Genomic DNA, 27,399 nt, shown 5'->3' on the forward strand with positions numbered 1-27,399 from the left:
GACTACCTAATATTCCATCAACGACATACACTTTAAAGTGTTATTTCAGTGTAAGTATCCAGCATTTAGGAGTAAACGCTAACACCCTTTGACCTTGCACTGCAGGGCCAGAAGACCGGTCAAGGTTAGACGGAGGGCTCCGGGAGGAAGGGCTGCGGCCCGCGCGCCAGCCGGCTAGCCGAGGACTCGAGGAGGGAGCTGGTGCGCCACCCCCTCGACCCCTCCCGGCACCTGCAGTCTGGCGCCTTTTCCCTCCGACCTCGCCTCCTCGGGTCCCGCGCTCCAGCGAAGGGCCCTCATCCGGCTGCCTGCCCACCCCTAGCCCCGGGCTGTCTGTTTCCAGAGCGCCTCCTAAGGTGTACGTGAGGCAGGAAGTGACGCAAAGGGTCTCCGAGGATCTGGAGAGGGCGGGAGACTATAAACGGCTGACTGCAGACAACCAACCCATCAGAGGGCGTCAGCATCGGCCGGTGACGGGTAGTGGAGCGGCGGACCCGGGAGGTGCCTGTGTGAGTGACACGCTGCTGCTAGAATCCCGCTGACCCTCCTGCCCTCCCTTCAGCCTGCGGGGCTGCTCCGAGCAGTCTCGGGTGCGGCCCTCCGGCGTGCAGTCCAGCAGCCTCGGGGAGCCGCCGGGGGCGCGGGGAGGCTGCAGCGCCTCCGGGTGGGGCGGGAGGGTATGCGCGCCGCGTGGCGGCGGGGAAGGGGTTGCGGCGGAGAGCGGAGTAGGCTGCAAGTGCAAGCAGGGTGGAGCCGCGCTGCAGAGAGGGTCTGCCCTACCTTTCTCTTCCTCTTGGTGCCCTCCTCCTCTCGGCCCCCGACCGGCGAATGGATTCTGTTAGGGCCCTGAGGGCGAGATGAGGGGTGCCCCACTGTCGCTCTGCGCCCCGCCATTCTTCTTCCGGCTCCTCAGGCCACCCGGATCCCTTGTCCTCAGTAGCTTGCCCTTAAAAGATGCAGGCCCTCATGGGACAGCCCTAGCCTGAGGGCTCGGGAGCGAGGCGTGAGCCACGCTGCCGCAGCGCAGAGCCGCTCTGCGGGGAGCACGTGGCCGATCTAGGAAGAGTTCCCAGGGAATGGCTGTCGCGGTGCGTGGGTGACCTTGAGCTCGTAGCCCTTGGATTCCTCGGGGCCCGCCCGGGCCCTGGTCTCATTGCTGTCCTCGACTGCATTACGACTGTGTCCTGGGCATTTAAGCGGGGGTTTCTATAAGCTGTATATTTGAACTCTAGTACAACCTGATCTTTCAGCGCTGCGCGTTGGCCTTGTGTGTGGGTTCTCAGTTTTCCCAAGGCAGAAGCCGACTGAAAGCCGCAGGTGTTCATACTAAGAATATTCGGATTGCTAGGCCCTCCTCACTAACAGATGGGAGACCGTAGGAATAAGACTTATACTTTGTGAAAGCTATGGTCTAGAGGCTAAATAAAAGCTGTTTGGATTGGAATCGGCTTTTGCCTTCAGGAAATTAGGGATATGGTATAAAAAGGCTGTGCCGTATGGTATAAATGGGCTTAGAGGCCCATTGTGTCACTGTTTCGGGTGGACAGCTTTCTAAGCTCGTAGTGGGGCAGGTGGGTAAGTTGTGACTTGACTCGGGTTAACGTCTTTCCTCTGCCTACTGCTTGTGGCGACTTTGGGTATACCAAGGAAATTGATTGCTGCTGCTTTTTTCGGAGAAGATTGAAGTAGGAAATAGTTGTGTTACAAAAGTATTTGGATACCTTTATTCTAGGCTTCGATAGGACTTTGGAATACTAGATGCTGATTCTGTGGTCTCTGAGCTGGGGAGTTTGACCTTATTGATAAAGACATTTAAGGTGATTTCCAGAAGTGGTTTTCTACCTTTTTTTTTTTTTTTGGTGGTATCTTATTTCCCCGACCAGGGATCGAACCCACGTCCCCTGCAGTGGAAGCTCGGAGTCTTTACCACTGGACTGCCAGGGAGGTCCCTGATTTTCTGCTTTGAAAATTAAGGTTAGGCTATCTAAAGTATACTTGTTCGCCCTGCTGTTTTTTCCCCCCTCTCAATTTTGGATTATAATAAACTCAATATGCTTCACAAGAAAATCCAGAATTAAAAAAATTTTGTCATTGATATGAAATATTTTCCAAAAGTCTATATATAGCATAGCATCCTCTAATTTTTCTTTGATGGAATGTTCTGACAAGAACATTGTAGTGGTGGCTGTGAACCTAGCCTGTGCTGAATATTGTTGGATAGCCAACAACTCAGCTAACTGTGCCCTAAGGGGTGGCATTTATTTGCCTCTGATAATATAGTTATCTGTAATGGAGAAGGCTCCCAGCTAAACTTGAATCAGACAACAACTGAAAGCTCCTAAAAATGATTCTCTGAGGCCTTTTGGAACTCTTCTGTGTGTGTGCCTTCTGTCTGCTCTCGCAGATGAGCACTACACAAATAGACCGCAGGGACTTCAGGTGGTCCTGACCTTCAAGTTGAGCAATCTTCTTTTCAGAAAGCTAAATAGGAATGAAGATTTTGCTTGTTTTCTTTGATTTCCTCCACTGCCTTTTCATTTTAGGCCCGTAAAGTTAACTCTTGAAGCTAGTAAAGACCTTGACCAACCGTCTCTTTACAGTTTTTTTTTTTTTTTTTTAATATATATATATATATTTTGCGGTACGTGGGCCTCTCACTGTTGTGGCCTCTCCCGTTGTGGAGCACAGGCTCCGGACGCGCAGGCTCAGCAGCCATGGCTCACGGGCCTCGCTGCTCCGCGGCATGTGGCATCTTCCCGGACCGGGGCACGAACCCGTGTCCCCTGCATCGGCAGGCGGACTCTCAACCACTGCGCCACCAGGGAAGCCCTCAGTTTTTCTACTTTTTAAAGTTTCCCTACTACCCAAGCTTTACCCAGTGATTTCAGGATAAACCAAAATAGTAGCAAGGATGGGAAGATCCCACATCCAAGGTTTTCATCATATTCTCTTTCATATAATTTCCAAATGATATGAAAAGTGAACTTCATATACATTAAGCATGCCCCAGTACTGTTAACAAATAAAATATCTTTAAACTTTGTTGATTATGATATAATTGCATATCAAGTATTATAGGATAGGGATATCAGTCAGAGAAGGCTTCATGGAGATGGCCCTTGAGCAGATCCTGGAAAAAATGAGTAGGACTTTAAGAACAGAGGAAGAATGTTAGTGGGTACAGGCAGGGGCTGGATTCTGTCTCATTTTGGAGAAGGTAGAGGGCGGCGAAGTAATTAGGTAGTGTAGGGCTCTAGAACAGAGCCTCAAAAGCAGGCAGAGGAACTTCATTTTATGTGATCTCCAAGGACTTGAAACTAAGGCTTGTTTTCTAAATTGAAATGGGCTTTTCAATAATAACAAACAAGTGTCTTATTTTTATTTCAGGTAAAGTGGAGTAGCAGCTTTGGGTATGTTTTATATATAGGTGAAAGTGTATTTTGGTACCTGATCCCCACAGCCCTTTAGCTGTACATATTTTGTACAGAACTATTGTTTTAAGACATCCCAAAGTAGCTTAAGACCATAAGATAATTACTGTATTAAAAAAAATTAAATAGAAATTAATGCCAGATTTCACGAAAGTAGGAATAAGATGATTTGTATTTGAAAGAAGTTTGGGGGTATAGTCTAGCGAGTACCTTTGCCTGCCTCCTGTCTTCCATCCCATGGCTCAATTAAAAAACATTTCAGATCTTCCTTCCATTTCATGTTCAAAACATGTGGGGCACTGGTTTTGCTTACCTTAATTTTAATTATTGTGAGAAACTGAATAGTTTTCCCAGTTATCACTGAGAACACCAAGGATATACAAGATGCTAATATGAATAAAAATCAACGTGATGTTTGGTATGTCTCTTGTAATAGATTGTTAGCACTGGTGGTGACATCTTGAAAGAAGCCAAATAAGGGTTGTTTGCCTTTTATACATAGTCTTGTAAGAGAACTACTTGTTTATAGACTGGTATATGACTGGTATATAACTGGTATGAAAAGTTTCTCTCCCATGCTTTTAGAGCATGTAAATTAGAGTTATTTCAGTTAGAAGAAAATTCATTAAGGGGTCTTTGAAATAGCTTTACTGTGTGTGAGATTATTTTGAAAGAATAACTCAATTTTGTTATGTGTAAAACTTCAGGAATAACTTTTGTGGATATCATAGAATTAATTGTGTTCTTCACAGATGTGGGGTTAAATGATGGAGTTAAAATGGAAATTACCTAGGTCACACTTTTTTTCCTCTGACTTGATTTCTTTTATGTTATAGTCTTAATTTTGTGTCTGGGGATTGAAATAGAAATAGTGTATCTGTTTTCTCAGTAAAAAATATACTTTTAATTATACAGAATCATGGCATGTGCTATTAATATCTGTTTTTTCAGACTTGCAATCACTCAATCTCATTGTTTATTTAAATCTTTTATGTAGATCATTTATTTAAATATGTTGTCACTTAAGTCTTTAAAACCAGAAGCCTTGAGGAATGGCTGGGTCAGATGAATATTAAACTGGTAAGCTGTTTTTTCCTAGAAAAGGGTGATTAAAGTTGGTTCAGGGTGGGGCCTTCTAGTTCTGGCTCTAGTGATTGGGTCTGTACGGTTCTGGTGCAGTGATAGTGATAACCTTTTTGTACCGCATGGGGCAAGAGATTGTGCTTCTAAGAATATGATCTATTGCTTATTGGCTCCGGTCTTTAAAGCCTGGGGATTAAAAATTGTTTTTTTGTTAATAGGTTTTGATAGACTTTTCTAATGCCAGTTTTTATAATTTCTTTGTTTTACAATCTGCATATATATCACAGCTTGCTTTGTGCAATGTGGGTGTTAAATGTGCTATGAGTGTACTTGTAGTGGAGGAAAAGCTTTAAAATAGTATGAAATAAATGTCCATTTTATACATCTCAACATACTATCACTTTCAAGCATCTAGATGGACTCAAAGCAAATTAATTAGAAAATCTAGATTTCAGTTAATACCTACGCTTTAACTTAAGACTCTCTTGGTTACAGAGGTGTAGTTTGCTTTGAAAAAAGTTGAAATTAATTTCTTAAATTTCTGGAGATGAGAACGTGCTTTCTATAAAACCAGTTTTATAGAAACCCATTGGACTTCATTTTTAGATTATCAGTTTTCAGCCTTGAGCAAGTCACTTAACGTCTCAAATAACTGGCCTTTTCATCTGTAAAATAGCATACTCTGTTTTACTTTTACCTATTCTTTTTGCATCGAAGATCTATCAAATCATTTGTTAGGAACTGTTCATTTAATCAGAAGGATCAGGTTTTCTCTCCTTTTCTATTGACGGTGATTTGTTACTGATTTGTGTAGCATAACCAGTCTTGACTTAATTTTACTTTTGTTAGGTTTTTTTTTCCAGGTGCTAGTCTATTTTCTTTTGTATTTGTCCCTTTTCTATGACTACTAAATTCAATTACTTAAATCTACTTACCATGGATAACATTCTAACTAGTTTTCCTCACATTTTTTTTTTTTTAATATATTTATTTATTTATCTTTGGCTGCATTGGGTCTTTGTTGCTGCGCACAGGCTTTCTCCAGTTGCAGCAAATGGGGGCTACTCTTTGTTGTGCTGCATGGGCTTCTCATTGCGGTGGCTTCTCTTGTTGCGGAGCACGGGCTCTAGGCGCACGGGCATTGGTAGTTGTGGCACGCGGGCTCAGTAGTTGTGGCGCATGGGCTTAGGTGCTCCGCGGCATGTGGGATCATCCCGGACCAGGGCTCGAACCCGTGTCCCCTGCGCTGGGAGGCGGATTCTTAACCACTGCGCCACAAGGGAAGTCCCAGTTTTCCTCACATTTTTAATTAAAAAAATTTCAAACCTACAGGAAAAGCTGAAATAACATTACAATGTATATCCAAGTACCCTTTACCTAGATCCACTGATCGATAGCCACATTTCCTTTATTTCTTACATACTTTTTTAAACTGAACTCTTTGGAATTAAGTGACAGACATCACAATACTTCATCCTTAAATTCTTTGGCATTAATCTCCTAAGAACAAGGGCGTTCTCCTCCAAAAAATGCAATACCATTATCACACTCCTAAATCTAATATTGATACAATCCTGTTATCTAGGATATAGTCTATATTCAAATTTCTTGTTTCTTCCAATAATGTCCTTCAAGCTGCCCCCCGCCCCGCCCCAATTCAGGATCTATTCAAGGATCACATTAAATTTAGTTGTCATGTAAACTAAATATCTTGGTTAAAGACCGTTTCTAGAAAGGTGATAATATATTTAAAAGGATATTTGATATATAATAATCTAGTGTGGTAATGAAAAGTCCTCACCAGTCTGATACAGTGGTATCTATCTCATTATATTAACTCTCTTTTTTACTACTAGGCTCTTCTGTGTGGCAGCTCGCAATGATGGATCAAGCAAGATCAGCATTCTCTAACTTGGTAAGATTTTCAGTAAGAAAGATTTCTCTGTCACCAGTTTGCAAGAATACGAAGTATACAAGGATGGATTTCACCCAGTAAGCAGGAAATAATACCCAAAGCTGTCATCAGGTATTCATTTATATTTGAAGTGGTGGTCTTGAGGCATAACTGATCTCACAAAGGAAGGGTATATTCAGTCCTGAGTAGAGTTAATTATGGAAAATCTTGTAAGAAGTTTCAGGGCAGAGAGACAATCAAGTAGATAAGATGAACTAAAGAAAGCACTGGTCAAATTGTATACCAGTAGACATGCATAACAGAAACCCTGAATGAAAAGTCTGAATGAGATGAAGGCCAGTGTGTGATCCAGCCCTCATCTGCCATTGACAGAACTGGGCACAGGGGAGAACGCTGATTTGAAGGGGGAACTTCTTTTTCCTTGAGAATGTATAGCAAGTCATAGTAATGGCCCAATAATATGTATAACACCTCACCAAACTTTCTTTAACTGTACCTATTCCCTTTCTTCTCCTTCATAATGCTTTCTCTCTGTCCTTTTTTCTTTTTTAAATCTCAGTTTGGTGGAGAACCATTGTCATACACCCGGTTTAGTCTGGCTCGGCAAGTAGATGGCGATAACAGTCATGTGGAGATGAAACTAGCTGTAGATGAAGAAGAAAGTGTTGACAATAACATGAGGGGTAACCACACCAATGTCACAAAACCAAAAAGGTTAAATGGATATATCTGCTATGGGACTATTGCTGTAATCGTCTTTTTCTTGATTGGTAAGAATGGCCATTCAAAACTTAAATGTTCCTTGTCACCAACCCTAGGAATTCTGTTCATCCAGCTCAGCAAACATTTATTTCGTACTTTTTTATGTGCCATTGTGCAAGGCACTAGGAATACAATGATGGCTAAGACTCTGTACATGCCTTTGAGGTTAACCTGGTGGGAGAAGAGAGACACATGAATCATTTCAGTGTAATGTGCAAATGTTATACTAGAAATATGCACAGGATATTTGTAGCATAGACCCTGGACCTGAGGATTCAAGGAAGGCTTTGGGGAAGAAAAGGTACCTTTGCTTTGAAAAGGTAACTGTTTAAAATAAAATTATTATATAATAGAATGACTGGTTTAAAATAGACAAAATAGAGATGCATTACTTACTTTCAAATGGCTTACAATTTGATTAAAACCAGTATTTTCAAGGGTTAGCTGAAAATATTAACAATTCTTATAGGAATAGATTATAAATGAAATTCTATGAGTTCAGCTCTGAAACTTTTTATCCTTAGGATTTATGATTGGCTACTTGGGCTACTGTAAACGTGTAGAACCAAAAGCCGATTGTGAAAGACCGGCAGGAGGACAGCCTTCGTGCACAGACGAGACAGAACCTTTCGAAACAGAAGAGCAGCTCCCCGAAACACGTCGCATATTTTGGGCAGACCTCAAATCAATGTTGTCCGAGAGACTGGATGCCATAGACTTCACCAGTGCCATCAGGTAAGCTTGAGCTGCTTTATAAGTTCAACCTCAGTGCCTAAACAAATACTGATTATTAGGTGCAGTGGAACAAAACAAAGGTGATAGTCTGGAGGAACAGCTTTATAGAGTAGGCGAGACTTCCCACGTTCAGTTAGAGGGTAAAGAGTCAGTAAAGAACTCAAACTATGTTGTCAGGAAAAAATGTTAGAATTTCTGTGGGGACTCTCCTTTTTTTTTAGAAAATTCACAGGCTCTTGATCTTTTTGTCGTCTGGTTCTTTGTAGCCTGTGGCTTGCTGTCAGACTTTCTTCTGCTCCGATTTTCCGTCTCAACCCCTTATAAGTCATGCTGAGCCCTGCTACTGTCCATAACGGCATCGGTAGCCTTTTTCATCCTCTAGTTCAGGACTAACTTGACTGCCCAGCTTGATATGTCTCTAGTATTTCTTGATTTCTTCTGGTTCTCACTCAATCTATACCCTAAGAAGTGTCCTTAACGTTCCTGTCCTTAGATTTTTAAGGTCTTCTTTGGACACATATCTAACTCTGTATAAAGAACAAATCATCTTTTTACCTTTTGTTAGCCCCCTATAGTTTCAATGGTACAGTAATTCTTTTGGTCTTAAATTAGAAATCTTGGCATTTTTTACTTCATCTGGTGAATACTTCTGTGTATACTGTATATTAGGCATTATGGATAAAGTGAGGATAAGGTCTATCAAAAAAAGATCATATAACTAATATGATGTGTATATTTACAAAGAGTCATGGGAAAGAAAGCGGAATGAAGAGGAGTTTTGCTTCCGGGGTATTCAGAATGCTTCAAAAGAGTGAAAATTGAAGCTGTACATCTTGAGTTCACCAGTAGTAATACTATCTTTCATTTTGTTTATAGCAGATCTTCTGGAAGCTACTCATTTCCCCTAAAATTACCCTAAGCAGATACATCAGATAAAGAGGTTTTAACAAGTTTGACGTCACAAATTCCCTAAAATATGGGCACACATTTTTTTTCTTCTAAGCTTGTCTCTATCTGGTTAATCCAGGATTTGGGGTCACAGTTAATTTATTTTTTTGAGTTATGCTTTTAAAACGATTTGCTTGATATTTGAGTTCAATGTTTATTTTAGGTTAAACTTTAGTTCATTTAACAGTGACTTTTTTTCCTCCAGGATGCTGAATGGAAATTCTTATGTCCCTCGTGAGGCTGGATCTCAAAAAGATGAAAGCCTTGCTTTTTACATTGAAAATCAATTCCGTGAACTTAAACTCAGCAAAGTCTGGCATGATGAACATTTTGTTAAGATTCAGGTCAAAGGCAGGTATGTTGAAAGATGGTAACCTTATTTTATAAGAAGTAGCTATTCTCAGGTGTGCTAATTATAGCGAAGACCTTCAAAATAAATAATGCAAGTCAAACGCTAAATGTATTAAATCCATTTAATTTGTTTCTCAGGAATGTCTTAGCTTCATTTTAACTTAATCTTTTTTTTAGCAGTGCTCACAACTCGGTGACCATAGTGAGTAGGAGCGGCAGCAGCAGTATGGCGTACCAGGTGGAGAATCCCGAGGGTTATGTGGCGTATAGTAAGGCTACGACAGTTACTGTGAGTAAGGCAAAACCGTGCGTGAGACATTTTTTTCCCTGTTGAATAGCTCAAACACTCATTATCTTTACTGTTCTGAATATAAATTTACTTATAAAATGTAACTGACCTTGGGATATTTTTGTTCTCAACCCTCCTATGCCACAGTTAAAATAAAATCCCAAGTCCTCATCTTGGTTAGCAAGGCCCTACTTCTCCTGCTCCCCTCTTTGCTCACTCTGCTGTGGCCACTCTAACCTCCCTACTGTTCCTCAAACTCTCAAACTCAAGCATGCTCCCACCTCACGGCCTTTATAGAAATCGCCTTTCCCTTTGCCTGGCCCACTCTTCCCTTAAATATTAGCATGGCTTCTTCCCTCACTCTGTGCACGTCTCTTCCCAGCATTACCTCCCTAGGGAAGTCTTGATTATCTGATCAAAAATGTCCTTCCTCTAATCACTTCTCCTTATCCTGCTTTCTTTTTCTTCCTAGTACTTATAGCACCTGACTTTTACTTGTTTCCACACTAGAATGTAAACTACACGAAGGGCTAGGGGTTGGTTTCATGTTCTGCTATGTCCCAGAGTCTTGGACAGCGCCTGACACATGGTAGTATTTACTAAATGAATTCATGTATCAGGTACCCCCTTATGTGGGGACAGATATAAATAACCATCTCAGCTGGAGTCTTAGTTTGGTTCGTTAATGGTTGATCTTTTAAAATTTAGACAAATATGGCCAGACGACTATAGAAATTAAAAAACAGCTACATAGATCTATCTAGGTTTTTTTAGGTTAAAAACCACATATTTATATGCTAGGGTCTATCTAAAAACTGCCTTCTGAGCCAAATGAAGTTTTAGGGTTGTTCTCTGCCTTCCTGGTTCACCTGTGCTGTATCACTTTCCCAGGCCACCCACAAGCCAGTGGTTTGGAGGTGGGTAGATTGTTCTGTTAAAGAATGCGGAGAGTTTTGGTTCACCTGCGAGCTTTCTATATTTAGATACTTGGTTGTTAATGTCAGTTTATAGCTGTATGTCTGAACTCTGATAGAGTTTAGAAGCATTATGATAAGAGCTTATAAAAACATCAAAAGTTGATCTATGCAAGTCATTTTATTGTAAAACAATTTCTGGACAGATTTATTATCAGAACTTTTAGTTAATTCTTATGTCCTCAATTGTCTGGAGTTCAAGTGTGGGAACATTATGTAATTGGTACTGCCTTGGCTAGCCTACCATATTTATATTGATAGATGTCTCTTTGCTTAAGGATATCTTATTATCCTTTCTCTTCCCCCCAAATATCTGAAGCAATGTAAATTAATTGATGTAAATAATCAATGTTAATTAAAGGCATCATAAGATAATAAATGGCATGAATATATGAGACCAGAAATCTTGACTTCACTCCTGTTAACCCTGACCAGTTTTGACTTTAGAACTCTCATATATTCTTTCCTGGCCTTGGCCTTCTTTTTTTTCTCTCTTGGTTTTCTCTCTTAGGTTTGACCTGTAAAATATTTGGTGGCAGACTCTGTCGCTATTCTAATACCATAATGCTCATTGAATCTAATGTCTTTGTTCTAGGGTAAACTGGTCCATGCTAATTTTGGCACTAAAAAAGACTTTGAGGATTTAAATATGCCTGTGAATGGATCTTTAGTGATTGTTAGAGCAGGGAAAATTACTTTTGCTGAAAAGGTGAGTATGAGTTATTAAATACATTGGTATCATAACATTCTTCAGCTAAATGGTATTGTTAATTTTCTTACATTCTGAAAACCATCTGTCTTAAACTCTCATACCTGATAATATAATTTATTAAAGTACTCTACAAATCAAATAAGTTCCAGTTATCTAAAGTTATAGGATACTTCCAAAACTGGCATATCCACTTGGAGTATTTTGCAGTCGTTGTCTTTCAATAAAAATGCAGTAATCAGAAATGCTTAAGTGAAAGAAGTTTAAATTGTGTCTGTGTAACTGAGTTATATATAGAATATATTATATATATAAAATTCAGTTATAACTATGTTTCATAAAAAGGAAAATTAAAAGTCACCCACACAGGGCTTAGAATGGAAAGACAGTGGTTGTTTTGGATGGGTTTTTATTATTTCTCTTATCTTTTGAACTCTCCTTAAGAGTTAGTTAAACTTTGTTGTGCAGCCACATTGAATTGTTTCTTTTTTACTTTTTAAATTGATTTTAATCCACATACCATAAAATTCACTCTTTAAAGTGTACAGTTCAGTTTTTAGTGTATTCACAGGTTGTGCAACAATCACCATGATCTAATTCCAGAATATTTTCATCGTCCCCTAAAGAAACCCCATACCCAGCAGCAGTCACTCCCCATTCCCCCCTCCTAGTCCCTGGCAATCACTAATCTACTCTCTGTTTCTATGGATTTGCCTCTTCTAGACATTTTATATGAAGGGACTCATACAATATTTTGTGTCTTTTGACTGGCTTCTTTTCACTTAGCATAATGTTTTCAAGGTTCATCCATGTTGTAGCATTAATCAGTACTTCATTTCTTTTTCTGGCTGAATAGAATTCTACTGTGCGGATATACCACATTTTGCTTGGCTACTTGTCAATTGATGGACATTCGGGCTGTGTCCACTTTCTGGCTTTATTAGTAATGTTACAATAAACATTCATTTACGTGTTTTTATGTGAATAGATATTTCTAATTCTCTTGTGTATCCACCTAGGAGTGAGATTGCTGGGTCATATGGTAACTCTGTTTAGCTTTTTGAGTATATAATATTTTTGAAATGAAAACATTTTAGAAATGGAGGAGAGGTTAGGTTAGTGGTTGCCAGGAGTTGAGGGTGGAAAGGAAGTAGGTGTGGATATCAAATGGCAATGGGAAGGATCTTTGTGGTATTAAAACTAATTGTTCAATATTTTGATTGTTTAGAACTTAATACACACAAACACAGAAATGAGTACAAGTAAAACTGGGGAAATCTGAATAATACTGGTGGATTGTATTGTGTCAGTGTTAATATTCAGGCTGTTACATTATAGTTTTGCAAAGTTTGACTAATGGGAGAAACTGGGCAAAGTTTACAATGGATCTCTATTACTTCTTAAAACTGCAAATGAATCTACAATTATCTCATTAAAAATTTCAGTTAAATTTTTTAGAAAAGAGTTAAATTTTAAGGCAAGTATTTTTTTCTAAACATATAAGCTATTTGAAACATTGGGAGTACTGGTGTAGTCTGCTGTAACCCTTTGTCTTTCAGTATAAGTTCAGTATGTATTCTTCTAATTTTGGTTGATTAGATCTTCATTTTCTGAGCTTTACCTGTTTTTCTTTAGGCTGCAAATGCTGAAAGTTTAAATGCAATTGGTGTCTTGATATACATGGACCAGACTAAATTTCCCATTGTTAATGCAGATCTTCCAGTTTTTGGACATGTGAGTTTTTATTTCTTGAGTAAATGAGTTACTGGGTTCTCCAAATTGTTGCTGGATTCCATCTACATTAATAGAAAGAGAACTGTGCCATCCTTAAATACTCTTTTTCCCTTGGAGAGTTTTAGCAGTAAGTGAGAAGATGAATTACATGACTTTGAGACCTAATTATTACTTATTGCTAAAAGTACTTTATCAATAGTATCTTGAATTGAGAATTTGACATATGCCATATAAAAATAAGAGTCACATATTATAGAACCACTCAGACTTTCAAACTTTAAGGTGCTAAACCAAACTCAGGTTATAGCCCCATACTGAATTTGAATCTTATAGGGATTTCTTGAATAAATGCCTGAGCTAATTATTCTTTTGTTTTACTAGGCTCATTTGGGAACAGGTGACCCTTACACACCTGGATTCCCTTCTTTCAATCACACTCAGTTTCCACCATCTCAGTCATCAGGATTGCCTAACATACCTGTCCAAACAATTTCCAGAGCTGGTGCAGAAAAGCTATTTCAGTAAGTTCTTATTTGAAAACTGTAATGCAGGGTCAGGTTTTATGATTAGGGAGAAATAATAATAATTTGTTGATTTGATAAAATCTTAGAACAATTGGTTATAATTTTCCACATTTTGGGGATGGTTAGCTGTTAACTTGGTGTAGATAAAAATGAAATTTTTCCTCCATAAAGTGATCTTAATAATAGACATTGGATTTATAAACTCAAGGAGTCCTTGTTCAATCCACCCAGTGAATTTCTTGTGTAATATTCCCGGCATAGCTTCTGCTTAAGTACTTCCTGTGGTAAAGCATTTTGTTACCTATGGCAACCTGTTCAATTATTGGAGATCTATAAGAATTTGTATTGAGCTGAAATCTTATTCCCTGGAACACTCATTAGTTCTGGATTTTCTTTTTAAGCAACAGAATGATTCAAGTTTCCTTGTCTATAGACTGAATATTCTCAGTTCTCATGACAGTTTCCAGATGCTTTATAGTCATGATTAGTCCTTCTGGATATCTCCCTAGTGTATTAGTATCCCTCTTTAGAAATAGAACTCAGTCTGATTAGAGTACATGTCATTGAAGTTTTATCTTGATCTGGATATATTTCCCACCTGGTATTGGCATGGGATGTCAGTCTAGTTTCAAAACTCATGTGAGCATTTATTTGCTATGTGACATAGAACAAGTCACTCTTAACCCCACTGATCATGTTTCTTTGACTTAATTGGATAGCTATAAAGTATGTTCTACTTAGCAGGGTTATTGGTATCAAATGAAGAGCCATCTACATGTAAGGACTTTCAAATATCCTATATGGCTATTAATCCTGTTTAAGAGGTTTTTGTAATGGATGATTCTTTTTGACTAAAACCAAACTTAGAATCAGTTAATTCTTCCTACCATCTACAAGTCTTTCCTAACCTATGAAGCCAGCCCCTTATCTTCTTGTGTAGTGGGGAGTAATGATATTTTGACATATTTATGTAAGTAAGCCCTTTTAGAGTAGTCAGCATTTGGATAACACATGAGGAATCAGATAGGGGAAGATATCTAACCTAACTACCAGCAGCATGAGAATATTCTTTCTTAACTGAAATAAGAATGTATACTACCCTTGTTAGTGGAGAGGTAGGAAACATGAGAGTATATTAATGGACTTTAATGTATAAGAACTTCCTTCCGAGTCCATCTTGGAATCTATTTCAAATGTAAATTGTAGCTGTGTCTCTGGCAGAGAGCCAGAGACGGGATAGGTAATACATTTTTTAGAAAACATTGGTTAAATTAGGAAGTAACTCATGATTTTCAAATGACCGCCTACAGATCAGAGTAAAACACAAATGTTTGGCCACTAGTGAATAATTTTGTATGTTCTATTTATATGTCCTCTTAACCTAGAACTTTACTGGACAGTAGGAAGGACTGATTTTGTAAACTGGAGGGAGGTAAACAGTAACTCAGAACTCTGATCTCTGTCTTCTACTTCTAGAAATATGGAAGGAGACTGTCCTCCTATTTGGGGAATAGACTCTTCATGTAAGCTGGTATCCTCACAGAACAAGAATGTGAAGCTCACTGTGAACAATGTGCTGAAAGAGATAAGAATTTTTAACATCTTTGGAGTTATTAAGGGCTTTGAAGAACCAGGTAAAGATCCTTGGGGGTTTTTTGTTTGTTTTCCTTACTCTTAAGGATGTGGCCAGAGGGAGGGAGTGTAGGAAGGCTGACTTGGCTTGGTTTCTTGAAATGCTAAATCTTATCTGTCCTAAAGTGAACTGTTCAGGTGTCAGTTTTAGTAGGAGGTAATAAGGCCCTAGGAAATTAACTTGTCAAAAACTGACCATTATGACTAGAAAATCTCTTGTAAGTTATTAAATAGACCAGAGGTAAGCAAATTTCTTCTTAAGGGGGCAAATAATAAACATGTTGCAGGCCATACAGTCTCCATTGCAACTCTTCAACTCTGCCATTGTAGCATAAAAATAGCCATGGACAATATGGGCATGCAGGCTGTAGTCTGCCAATGTATCTGAATGCCATCAAATAATAATATTTGGTAAGGAAAGCCCTTGGACTTCAGTGCTTACTAGACAACTAGCACAAATAAGTAGTCAGTGAGTAACCTTATTGGTAACGTAGAAAAAAGAGTAGCAGTATGAATAAGGGAAAAGAGACCAGTATTGTCATGTGAATTTTTTAATCCCTGGAATCCTAAGTCAGATCTGAAGGAAGGCTCTCTTACCCTTAATACATATACTACATTTTTACCCTTCTACTAACGTGCTTATTCTAGACTTCAGTATTAGAAAACAGTTTAAAAGCTGATTGTATAATTTATCTTTTTTTTTTTTTTTAATTAAGATCGCTATGTTATAGTAGGGGCCCAGAGGGATGCCTGGGGTCCTGGAGCTGCAAAGTCCAGTGTAGGAACAAGTCTCCTATTGAAACTTGCCCAGATACTTTCCGACATGGTCTTAAAAGGTAGAGTACAAATTTTGAGAACTTGAACATCTATGTACTGTATTTCCAAATGTTATAATATGCTTTGCTCACTTCTGCCTATATTCTTATGGTTCACTTGTGTTAGACCCTGAATTCTTAAGTACAAAGCAGGTTGTCTTTTGTTGTATCTGCCTTTGACTTTGAAACAGCTTTCTGTGCAGTGTCTTCATTGTACTGGGAATCATGAGTTTCTTTGAGATTCTGGAAAGCATTATATTGGGCCCTAAATTCTTAGTTTTACATATCCAGAATGATATGGCAAATCTAACATGGTCCCTAAGGAATCTATTTGAAAGCAAGCAGTGTCATACCTTTGCACTAATGTTCTATAGTTTTGCTATAAAATGATAATATATAACTTAAATATTTATAAATACAACATAGAATATGTATTTATATATTTGATTTATAAATATATAATATTTATAGTATATAATTTGTTTATGTAAGAAAGGCTTCCTTTCAAGCCTTTCTCCCATAGTACTTGCCACTCCTTTATACCCACCCACATGCAAACCCCCATCACTTTCATGAATCTTTGGGTCACAGGGTAAGTTGCAGTGCTTAACTTTAATACAAAAGTACATTAATGCAGAAAAGTACATACCCAGGGGAGGGGGAGGGATGGAGGGTAGTTGCACATAAAACCCCGAAAGGAGCTGCCATTAATGTAATTTTTCTGAAAACTCACTCTTCCCTAAACTTAAATTTGTGAGTTTTAATTTTATTTCAAACAGTTGTTTTTAAAGTAATCTAGTGTTTTAAGTGACTTACCTCTAGGCAAATTGTTTTCAAAGAAGATACTTTGGCTGTGATTTCAAGTATCTCTTGGTCTGGAAGTTATAAGGGACTCAAAGAATGGAGTGTAAAAGAGTGAGGTCTAGGAAGCTGGTCCCTACTATGTACTTAAGATCTTATTTGCAAATGATCTCCTATCCTGTTCTTTGCTACATTACTTTAAAATTTTATTTCTATTTCTTTTTTTGGTTCTTTCACCTGGGGCCTCAAAAGGAAAAGAAATATTTCTGAATCTGCAGTCTTGAATTAGAAGTTTCTGATTTCATCTTAAGTCGGTTTCCTACCTATAACCTTTACCAAGACAAAACTTAACTTTTTGTTGTCTTTTAGGTCAGTTTAAACCCAGCAGGAGCATTGTCTTTGCCAGCTGGAGTGGTGGAGACTTTGGAGCTATTGGTGCCACTGAATGGCTAGAGGTATTATCTATATATCATCCATACCCTGAATGGGCACTTGAACTTGTATTGGCTTAAGCTGTCCTCCAGAAACCATGCTCTTTTAAATGTGATTATATCATTTTTACCTTTGTATATTTAGTTTCAATAGAATCCAAACTTAAACAGAAATCCCGAATAATAGCTACTGTCTGTGATAATTAAGTTAATACATATTAGTACATGCGTATTTTTCCTTCTCTTCTAGGGATACCTTTCCTCCTTGCATTTAAAGGCTTTCACTTACATTAACCTGGATAAAGCTATTCTTGGTAAGTATCCTTTCATTAGCTGTTTATAAATTTATCAACTACTTATAGAATAGTAGAAGAAAGCTTTCTAAAGCAGCACTTGTTATTTTTTATGATTTACATCGGATATAACCAGACCAAAAGATTGACTTAGCTTCCTTTTTTTTTTTTTTGTGGTACGTGGGCCTCTCACTGCTGTGACCTCTCCCGTTGCAGAGCACAGGCTCTGGATGCGCAGGCTCAGTGGCCATGGCTCACGGGCCCAGCCGCTCTGCAGCATGTGGGATCCCCCCGGACTGGGGCACGAACCCGTGTCCCCTGCATCAGCAGGCGGACTCTCAACCACTGAGCCACCTGGGAAGCCCTAGCTTCCTTTTAAATAGTGGATTAAGTTATAGAATGGGTACAGACTACCTTGTCTAGAGCAGTGGTCTTAATGTGGTCCCAGATCAGCAGCATCAGGATCACCTGGGAACTGTTAGAAATGCAAAATTTCAGGCCCTACCCCAGAATTTTTGAATCAGAATCTGGAGCATAGTGTCCAGCAAACTGTGTTCTAACAGGTGCTTCAGGTGATTCAGTTGCACTAAAGTTTGAGAACCACTAGTTCTCTACTTTGGACCAGAAGGAACTAAACCATCAATAGAATGGTATTACTCCTAGAGACTAATTCACAACTTGCTAGATTGTGGCATCATGGATAGAAATACAAGATAATCAAACTTGTGAAAGAGTTCGGTGTTATTTAAAGTACAGATGTAGCTAGTGGATGAACTGGCTGAATAAATTGGATGAACTGGAGAGTAATGAAATGTCTACTTTGGGAATAAAAAGGAAGGCATTACAATTAAACTAAATTTTATTAGATTAGTCATTGCCATTTTACCTTTGCAGCAGAATGTACTGAATATAGCAAGCTTACTGTAGCTAATAGATGCCTGCCCTCACATGGGTGAACCAAAAAGTTACCAGAAAAACAAGTCATTAACATTAAATATGCAAACTCAGGGAGTAAGAGCTTCAGTTGAGTGAAATTAGGGGTTATCAGTCACGAAAGAGCTTGACTCAACCATTTTTTAATCTACTTCATTAAGAGGATAGTTGTTGTATATGCCACTGATCTAGGTTATCGTCTTCCTGTTTGCCAAGTAGTTTTATAGAAGTAGCAGTGTGCAAATTGCTTGACTAAAGAAGGAGCAATGTTAAAATAATCTCTTTGCAGGTACCAGCAAGTTCAAAGTTTCTTCCAGCCCACTGTTGTATTCGCTTATTGAGAAGACGATGCAAGATGTGAGTGTATACCTACTTATGAAAGTGTAATGTAAATTAGACAAAAAATTAAGATGAAAAACATTGATATTTAAACTGTAGGTGCCCACAGAGGTTATCTATAGAGTCAGAATGTTAAGGAAGGTTTAAATGAACTTGAACCATACCTGAGACTTAAATAAGAAGGCCAGATGAGATAGTCATTGAATAAAAACAGACATGTGAATGAGTGAGGAACAAAGTTTCCCTGATGGGATTAGAGACAATATATTGGAGTGACTGAAGTTGGAGAGACATCAGGGTCAGGGAACTTGACCTTGATCCCATGGGAAACTAGGGATTGCTATAGGGTCCCCAACAGGGCAGTAATGTGCTTACAGGTTAGGCTGGCAGTAGTATAAAATGTGCTGGAAGGAAGAAACCAGAAAGAAGATAGGCAGATCATAAAGACTAGAGAGGGCTTTTAAAACTGTGGTGAAGTCACCTTTAAAATGTTAAGAAGGAAAACTTTTTTTTCTCATCATAACTAGAGGAACTAACAGGACGAGCAGAAGTAACTTCAGAAATTTGGGATTGTTTTAACTGTCTTAAATTGTTTTCAAGAAGATATAATAAAAAATTTAATATTTTTAATAAATGTTTATAGAGAAAAATGTTAGTGACTAGCCTAAATGAATAAGTCTAGAAAGGTTCATTGTAATGATAAAATAATTCCTTATTTGACAGGTGAAACATCCAGTTACTGGGCTCTCTCTATATCGGGACAGCAACTGGATCAACAAAGTGTAAGTTGAGAAAAGTGAATGAATAGCTAATAGAAAAGCAGAGTCACTCAGTAAGTAGCACCTACTGTGTTAGGTAGAGGTTTAAACATAACCTTGCAGTGAGTTAAAATTTACTTGGGGGTAGGGTAGGGTTGCATGTAGCACAGTCTTTTTCTTTAGATAACTTTCTAAAAACACATTCCTGTTTTTCTTGCAGCGAGAAACTTTCTTATGATAATGCTGCTTTCCCTTTCCTTGCATATTCTGGAATCCCAGCAGTCTCTTTCTGTTTTTGTGAGGTAAGTCTGAAGAACGCTACGGCATTATATCTTAGATCTTCTTTCGTCAGTTTTGAGGCCAAGTTTCCTAGAGTGCTTAGTATGTTTTGAGAAGTTAGATACATGCAGTTATTATAATCTCCCTTATTATCAGTCTTAAGATAGAATTTTAATCTCAGCTTAGTTAGCATTTGAGTTTATTTGCTAAACTTCTTCAGTTATGCATGATGAGTTTTAATAACAAGGACGTCTATTGAACAGTGCAGTATAGAATATTTCCTTCAAACAAAGTTCTACAGGATAATACTGTTCTTGATGCCTGTTGAAATATGGTTGTAGATGTTCAATTCATCCTGAAATGTTAGTCTCTTAAGCGGGGATTATAGATAAAAGCAGAAAAACCAAACAGAGGTAAGATTTTTAAGAGACAGAAAGAACTTTGAACTGACCAAGTTGGAAAACAAGATTGACTTGGTACAAGAGCCAGTTAGAAGGCACTGAAAACCAGGCAGAGTAAAAAGCATGATGAAGGCTTCTGTGCTGAAGGCTAGAGTTGGAAAACCAGCTCCGTAGCAGGCTCTTCAGAGGTGTGAAGAGATCCCAGGGTTAGTCTAGGGGGTCAGAGTGGAAGCTGTTGACTTTGGCATCAAATTGATGATCCAGTAGAGGCCAGGTCCTTAATAGACTTCTTACCACTGGATGTTTTAGCCTGGAACTAGGACGGAAAGGTGTGAAGTGAGGGAGTGATGAAAGATCTGGATTTGGAGATTAACATAGCTGGAACTCCCCTGACTTTCTGCTAGAGCAACAGTATGAATGGTATTGAAATATCTGGTCATTAAGTCTGTTTAGTACTTTAGGAAGAACTGAGTGTCAGGTCCTAGGGTTGAGGAAACTTATGGATGATTTCTGTTGACCTTCAGAAGTCATGTCTTTTTTAAAAAACTTCTTAATGATTCCTAGCAGTGCTGGTTCAGAGGTATAGGTAATACAGATATATACAGTCTGAAAGTAAAGAATTGAGGTCAAACCAAAGGATTGGCAATGAGATTGTCACTGGGGACAGTGGTAGGGAATAGAGTTATAGAGTTGAAGAAATAGCTACTAAAGTTGTCCAGTGAAAGTGGAGAGAAGTTCTTGTGAGCATCAAACGGTCTTGTTAGAAAGGTAACAGGTATGGATGGATGAATGCTGCATGAAGAAGGAGGTAAATTCTTGTCTACAAGTAACACTTTATATTGAAAGTACATTTCATGCGTGCTCTCCTCTTTCCTCATTAATATGGTCCAGACTTCCCAGAGAGAAGGGAATAAGGATACAACCTCAAGGAATTTGGCTAGAAATCTGTTTAGGGTCTGTGATGTGATAAAACAGGGATTCTATGGAACCTAGAAGAAACTACTCATTGCAGGAGTAGTAAAAGCCGTATCTTCTTAAGGTAGGCGGATATGAGATAAAGTTGGAGTAGGAATATATTAGAAGCAAAGGAAGAATTACAGTTACTATTACTTTGATGGGGAAACTAGAATGTGAGGTTCCTAGTCTTACAACCCACCTGAGTACATTAACCTACCTTTGTTTTCCAGGACAAAGATTACCCTTATTTGGGTACTCCCATGGATACCTATGAGGTACTGAATCAGAATGTTCCTCAGTTGAACAAAATGGCACGTGCAGCAGCAGAAGTAGCCGGTCTGCTTGTGATTAAACTTACCCATGATGTTGAATTGAACCTGAACTATGAGATGTATAATGACAAAATACTTTGGTTTGTGAGAGAAATGAACCAGTTCAGAGCAGACATAAAGGTGAGCACTAACTAAGATCAGGTTCTTACTGCTGAAGTATCAAGCAGTTTGAAGAATAATGTTTAGCTGTTCCTGGGCAGCATGATTGGTAGCCAAGGTATGTTTTAAAGTGAACTGAAGTATAATTTTGCTTAGAATCCATAACTCATTTGAAAGGGAAGTTGGGAGGCTGAAGGTTATAGATATAGGATAGACCACAGCAAGTCTTTCAGAATCTAAAATGGTGTTAAGCTTTCTCTCATTCATGTATTCCAAGCAACCCATAAAGAAGTTAGGCCTAGAGAATATAAAGATCTCAACTATGACTCTGAACCTATGAGTTTGGGCCACATGTGCCTTGCAGAGATGACATGGATGGAGACAGAACATACCCAGTGGTTAAAGTGTTGTTTAGTGTTGATCCTTTGTGTCTAATATTCAAACATTTGATAAAACCAAATTAATTAATAAGCGGCTTTTATGGTACTAGAAGTCAATTTAACATATCCCTTAAGTGAAGTAAATCATTGATAACCGAATCCTAATTACTAGGATTGGCTTACATGAAACTAATTGTAACTGATCAGAAACTGGGACTTATCAGATGGAAATAACTAGATTTTGAAGTTCACTGAACCAAAATGTTTGAAGTTTGCCACCAAAGGGAAATTGAACTGGAAAGAATATACTACACAGGATTATATACTTTTACTAAGTACATTATGTTACATTTCTTGATGAGGATGGTTTTCTTATGAGACTAAGAATGGATAATTGTACTATCTGCTGACCTTAAATATGAGTGTGTTATGAGTTTATAGAGCTTGGAACCTCCTGTACAAGATGGTTAAGTCTAGCTTTTGCTGGCTTGAGCTTGTCTGTGAGTCTCACCCCCTTTTATCAGAATCATTTCAGTTAGTACACCTAAATTTAGAAAGGTATATAGAATAACACCCTTAGAAATATAACGTCTAATAAATAGTGAGTTTAATGTCTTTCTGCTTTAGGAGATGGGTCTGAATCTACAGTGGTTGTATTCTGCTCGTGGAGACTTCTTCCGTGCTACATCTAGACTAACAACAGATTATAAGAATGCTGAGAGAACAAACAGATTTGTCATGAGGGAGATCAATGACCGTATCATGAAAGTACGTAAAACCTTAGAAAAGGAGGAATTCAAGTATGTGCATTTTTAATTGGTAAATCTTGTCTTTCTAAAAAGTAGAGTAATAATTCCAGAAGCCTAGAATCCTTTGCTGCTTTAGAATTCAGCACAAATTTTAACTTTTACTTATTAGCAAGGTATGACGCCAACATATCTAAACTGGAAATACAAAAGACATTTGACCTCGTATTAACTTTTTTAGGCTTTAAAAACATTTTAAAGAAGGGATCATTCATGGTTTTTAGCTGTCACTTTCTCTGTATTTCTGTTTAATTTAGCCCTTAGCTGCTTTTAGCCTAGTCTGCTTGGAAGAAGCAGAAGACTGCATTACAGTGGAAACTTGTAACCCTTCCCTATATAGGCTCCGACCAAAAAAAAAAAAAAAAAAACCCAATGCAGTTAGAGTTTACAAAGGAATTGACAACTTGCTTTACAATTTTAACATTAGAACATTAGTAGCCTGTTCTCAACATTCTTAAATTCAGGGAAATTTTAACATTTGAAGTGAGAGAATGACAGTTGTTTTACTCTATCAGGTCCTTTCCTCACAACAAAAGTCACAGCACTGTGTAAGCTCCCTTGTATGTTTTGTTTTCGTAGGTGGAACATCACTTCCTGTCACCCTATGTATCTCCAAGAGAGTCTCCTTTCCGACATATCTTCTGGGGCTCTGGCTCTCACACTCTGTCAGCTTTACTAGAGCACTTGAAGCTGCGGCAGAAAAATAACGGTGCTTTTAATCAAACACTGTTGAAAAACCAGTTGGCTCTAGCAACTTGGACTATTCAGGGAGCTGCAAATGCCCTCTCTGGTGACATCTGGGACATTGACAATGAATTTTAAATGTGATACCTATGACTTATATAAGAACATCAGGGTAGTGTGGTTCCTAGACTTGTGTTGGTTGTGCTAAATTTTCAGTAGGGCTACAAAACCTAATATTGTTAAAATTCTACCCAATCTTGGTACTAATAGATGTCTTTAGGCAGCAGCTTTTAATACAGGGTAGGTACCTGCACTTCAAGTTAAAGTGACTAACCACTTAAAAAAATGTTCATGATAGAATATTTTCTCTGATTATCTCTAGAGTTTTAAGTGCTTTGTAATGGTAACTGCCTCTTTCCTGTTACAGTTATGAAAAAGTCAGAACCAGTTACGTGAACTATTGCTCTAAATCCTAAGTATGTGAACTGGTATCTTTTGAATTGGAGGAGGAAGGTGATACCTGCTGAAGGTGGAAAGTGGTAGCTTAGTGTGATCCTCTACCTTCACTGGATGCTAGATAGGAGATCCCAGGCTGTAAGGCTTTACTCTCCACATGAGATCTCTGCCTTCTTTAAGGATTTAGCTCCTTTCCACATCTGAAAGTGAAACAGTTCATTTTCAGAAGAGATGGGACTTGTTTTCTTGCCAGTGAGGTCTGAAATAGAGGTCCTTCAGCTGCATAAAAGGAGGCTCAACTGTTTATCACAGGAGTAAGGCCTTAATGTGTTAACCTCAAGATTATGTATGAAAAGAGGAGACCAGAAGCCAAAGACCTAGTATATTTTCTCTTCCTCTGTCCCTTGTCCCATAAACCTTTGTTAGTTTTTTGTTTTCGTTTTTTCCAAGGTATTTTGAAAGAGAACCAAGTTTTAGGTGTTTAATTTCAAACTCAGTTCGTCAGACTTTAAAGAACACACTGCCAAATTTTGGCCAAAGTGTTAATTTTTTGGAAAAGCTTCCTGTCGTTTTGGCACTGAGATATTTATTGTTTATTTATCAGTGACAGAGTTCACTATAAATGGTGTTTTTTTTATAGAAGATAATTATCGGAAGCAGTGCCTTCCATAATTATGACAGTTATACTGTCGTTTTTTTTTAAAATAATAGCAGCATCTGCTAATAAAACCCAACAGATACTGGAAGTTTTGCATTTGTGGTCGACACTTATGGTGTTAGAAAACAACCGCAAGCCAAATAAAATTATAAAGCTAAGTCTTGGAGAAGAATTAAATTTAATTAGTGGTTGCTAATCAAGGTAAATTTCTATTTAGCTAACCAGATAAAAACAGCAGTTCCCCTAAATGCAGTGAATTGTGACCAAGTTATAAATTAATGTCACTTAAAAGATGTGTACTCATACATGCAAAATTTTACAACTCGATTTATCCAAGGTGTAACTTTAATTCGAATTTTGCAAAATTTCCAGTACCTTTGTCACAAACCTAACTCACATTATCGGGAGCAGTGTCTTCCATAATGTATAAAGAACAAGGTAGTTTTTGCCTACCACAGTGTCTATATCGGAGACAGTGATCTCCATATGTTACACTAAGGGTGTACGTAATTATCGGGAACAGTGTTTCCCATAATTTTCTTCATGCAATGACGTCTTCAAAGCTTGAAGATCGTTAGTATCTAACATGTATTCCCAGCTCCCTATAATTCTCTTTTAGTTTTAGTTGCAGAAACATGGAGGTCATTAAGCATTTGGTGGATAACTTCAACCACTGTAAAATAAAATTACTTCCTTCAAGAGTCTTTGTTTTTAAACCTAACGTGTTTTATTTGTGGTTTCCCCAGGTCTTCTGTTTAGCGGGATAGTAGCATACATTTATAATGTTTGCTGTTGTCAAATGAATTTAACTTTATCCCCTTATTTGCATGTTATCTCCTATAAACTTAGTTCATACAAGTTTGAATCCAGAATTGACCTTTTAGCTTAAAGCAGGGGAAACTTATATAGGAATTCGGCGGGGAGGGAGGAGTGGAGGGTCTGGGGAGATGAAGTTTGCAGAAAGGTATTTGATCATGTCTCCCCAACCATTAGGATTTGGTGGTTATAAGTTAAACATAGATGTGAACAAATAAGTTTGAAGCTACATCAGTTAGAACTTTATTTTCTACTCAGCCATCATTATAAACCTGATAATCAGCTGTTTGTTCTAAGGCAGTTCAATACTGTCGCCTAAGAAAAAGTCCATAGGGTCTCTTCAGATTCTTAAACTTAGTGTCATTTATGTAAGTTAAAATAGATGTAGATTAATACAGTCTCACTGATTTGACCATTTACAGTCTATTTTAGTCTTTATGGTGTTTTATCTTGAACTGATATTTAGTGGTAAGTGAAAAGGTCATAGCTGGGATTCCTGGTTTGAGTATCATGCTTTATCGTATTTTAATGAAAGTTCAGTGACTTCAAGGCATATTATGAACAATGGGCATATATTTTACAACAGTAAATCTGTTCAAAAACCTTTTCTGTAGTTAGGACTAAGTTATTTACAATCAAACAAGTCAGTAGTGGTAAGAGGCTTAATATTCCTGAATGAAATGTGTATCTGACTAGTGGCAACCAACTGGTCTTCAGATTTTTTCTGGTTTTAGATGTCATGTGCATTTTGAAGGTAAAGTATAAAACGACTGAGCTTTGTCATGATTCACTATTCTAGAACTTGCATGACCTTTATTGTGTTTCCTTTTGAATGTTCTTGAAATTTTAGTTGGCTAAACATGGTTTATTAGACTTGTCAACTTACTGCTCAGCTGTGTCTTCGTAAACAAGTGATATGCCCTTATAATTGTAAACAATCTGGTATGTGCAACAATGTGGAGATTCCTTATCTGATTTAATAAAATGCTTGAACACTGTTGTCATTTCTAATAGACTTTTTAGATCAGTTTTAGGTTCCCAGGAAAACTGAGGAGAAAGTACAGAGAGGTCCCATATACTCCCTGCCTGCACACTGCTCCCACCCCAGTTTCCCCCACTATCGACATCCTGAGAGCCCCACCCCCAAGAAGTACCTTTGTCACAATCAATGAATCTAACTTGACACATCATTATCGTCCATAGTTGACATTACGCTTCACTCTTGGTGGTGTACATCCTATGGGTTTGGACACATGTATAATGACATTTTTACCATTATGGTACAGTTCAGAATCATTTTACTGCCCTGAAAATCCTCTGTGCCCTGCCTCTTCATCTTCCCTTCCCAGGAACCCCTGGCAACCCTTGATATTTTTACTGTCTCCATGGTTTTGCCTTTTCCAGAATGTCATATAGCTAGAATTATACAATTCATTCAATCTAGCTTTTTCAGATTGGCTTTTTTCACTTAGTAATATGCATTTAAGATTCTTCTATGTCTTTTCATGGCTTGATAGCTCATTTCTTTTTAGTGCTGAATAATATTCCATTGTCTGGATGTAACAGTTTATTTCTCCATTCACCTACCAAAGAACATCTTTGTTGCTTCCAAATTTTGGCAATTACGAGTAAAGCTACTATAAACGTGTACAGGTTTTTTGTGGACTTAAGTTTTAGTTCATTTGGGTAAATACCAAGGAGTGCAATTGCTGGATTATATGGTAAGAGTATCTTTAGTTTTGTAAGAAACTTCCAAACTGTCTTCCAAGGTAACTATACCATTTCGCATTCCCACTAGCAGTGAATGAGAGTTCCTGTTGCTCCACGTCCTTGTCAGCATTTGGTGGAGTCAGCGTTTTGAATTTTGGCCATTCTAGTAGGTGTGTAGTGGTATCTCATTTTAATTTGCGTTTCCCTAATGACAAGATGTTTTATATTCTTATTTACCAAGTGTATATCTTTGGTGAAGTGTCTATTCAGATCTTTTGCTCCTATTTTAAGCAGTTTGTTTGTTTTCTTATTGTTGAGTTTTAAGAATTTTTTTTGTGTATTTTAGATAACAGTCCTTTATTAG

At 38.1% G+C, this 27,399-nt stretch overlaps 1 protein-coding gene across 3 annotated transcripts; it reads left to right on the forward strand.

The window, feature by feature from the left end:
* Positions 1 to 410: 410 nt before the first annotated feature.
* TFRC (transferrin receptor) lies at positions 411 to 26,325 on the forward strand. 3 transcript variants are annotated; one of them, XM_081235176.1, is made up of 19 exons: positions 411 to 509; positions 6,371 to 6,429; positions 6,989 to 7,199; positions 7,716 to 7,926; positions 9,080 to 9,229; positions 9,403 to 9,514; positions 11,084 to 11,197; positions 12,833 to 12,931; positions 13,313 to 13,452; positions 14,932 to 15,089; positions 15,804 to 15,923; positions 17,073 to 17,158; positions 17,385 to 17,448; positions 18,650 to 18,717; positions 19,423 to 19,481; positions 19,678 to 19,759; positions 21,325 to 21,546; positions 22,533 to 22,673; positions 23,291 to 26,325. In XM_081235176.1, the coding sequence occupies exons 2-19, from the start codon at positions 6,394 to 6,396 to the stop codon at positions 23,531 to 23,533; spliced, it is 2,316 nt and encodes a 771-aa protein (XP_081091302.1). In that variant the 5' UTR covers positions 411 to 509; positions 6,371 to 6,393; the 3' UTR covers positions 23,534 to 26,325. The 3 variants fall into 3 exon arrangements, with proteins under 3 accessions (XP_081091302.1, XP_081091304.1, XP_081091303.1); XM_081235178.1 differs by having other exon boundaries at positions 9,406 to 9,514; XM_081235177.1 differs by lacking the exon at positions 411 to 509 and adding an exon at positions 552 to 590.
* Positions 26,326 to 27,399: the final 1,074 nt, after the last annotated feature.

The sequence above is a fragment of the Mesoplodon bidens genome (assembly GCF_964165515.1).
Source record: "Mesoplodon bidens genome assembly, chromosome: 5".
NCBI lineage: Eukaryota > Metazoa > Chordata > Mammalia > Artiodactyla > Ziphiidae > Mesoplodon > Mesoplodon bidens.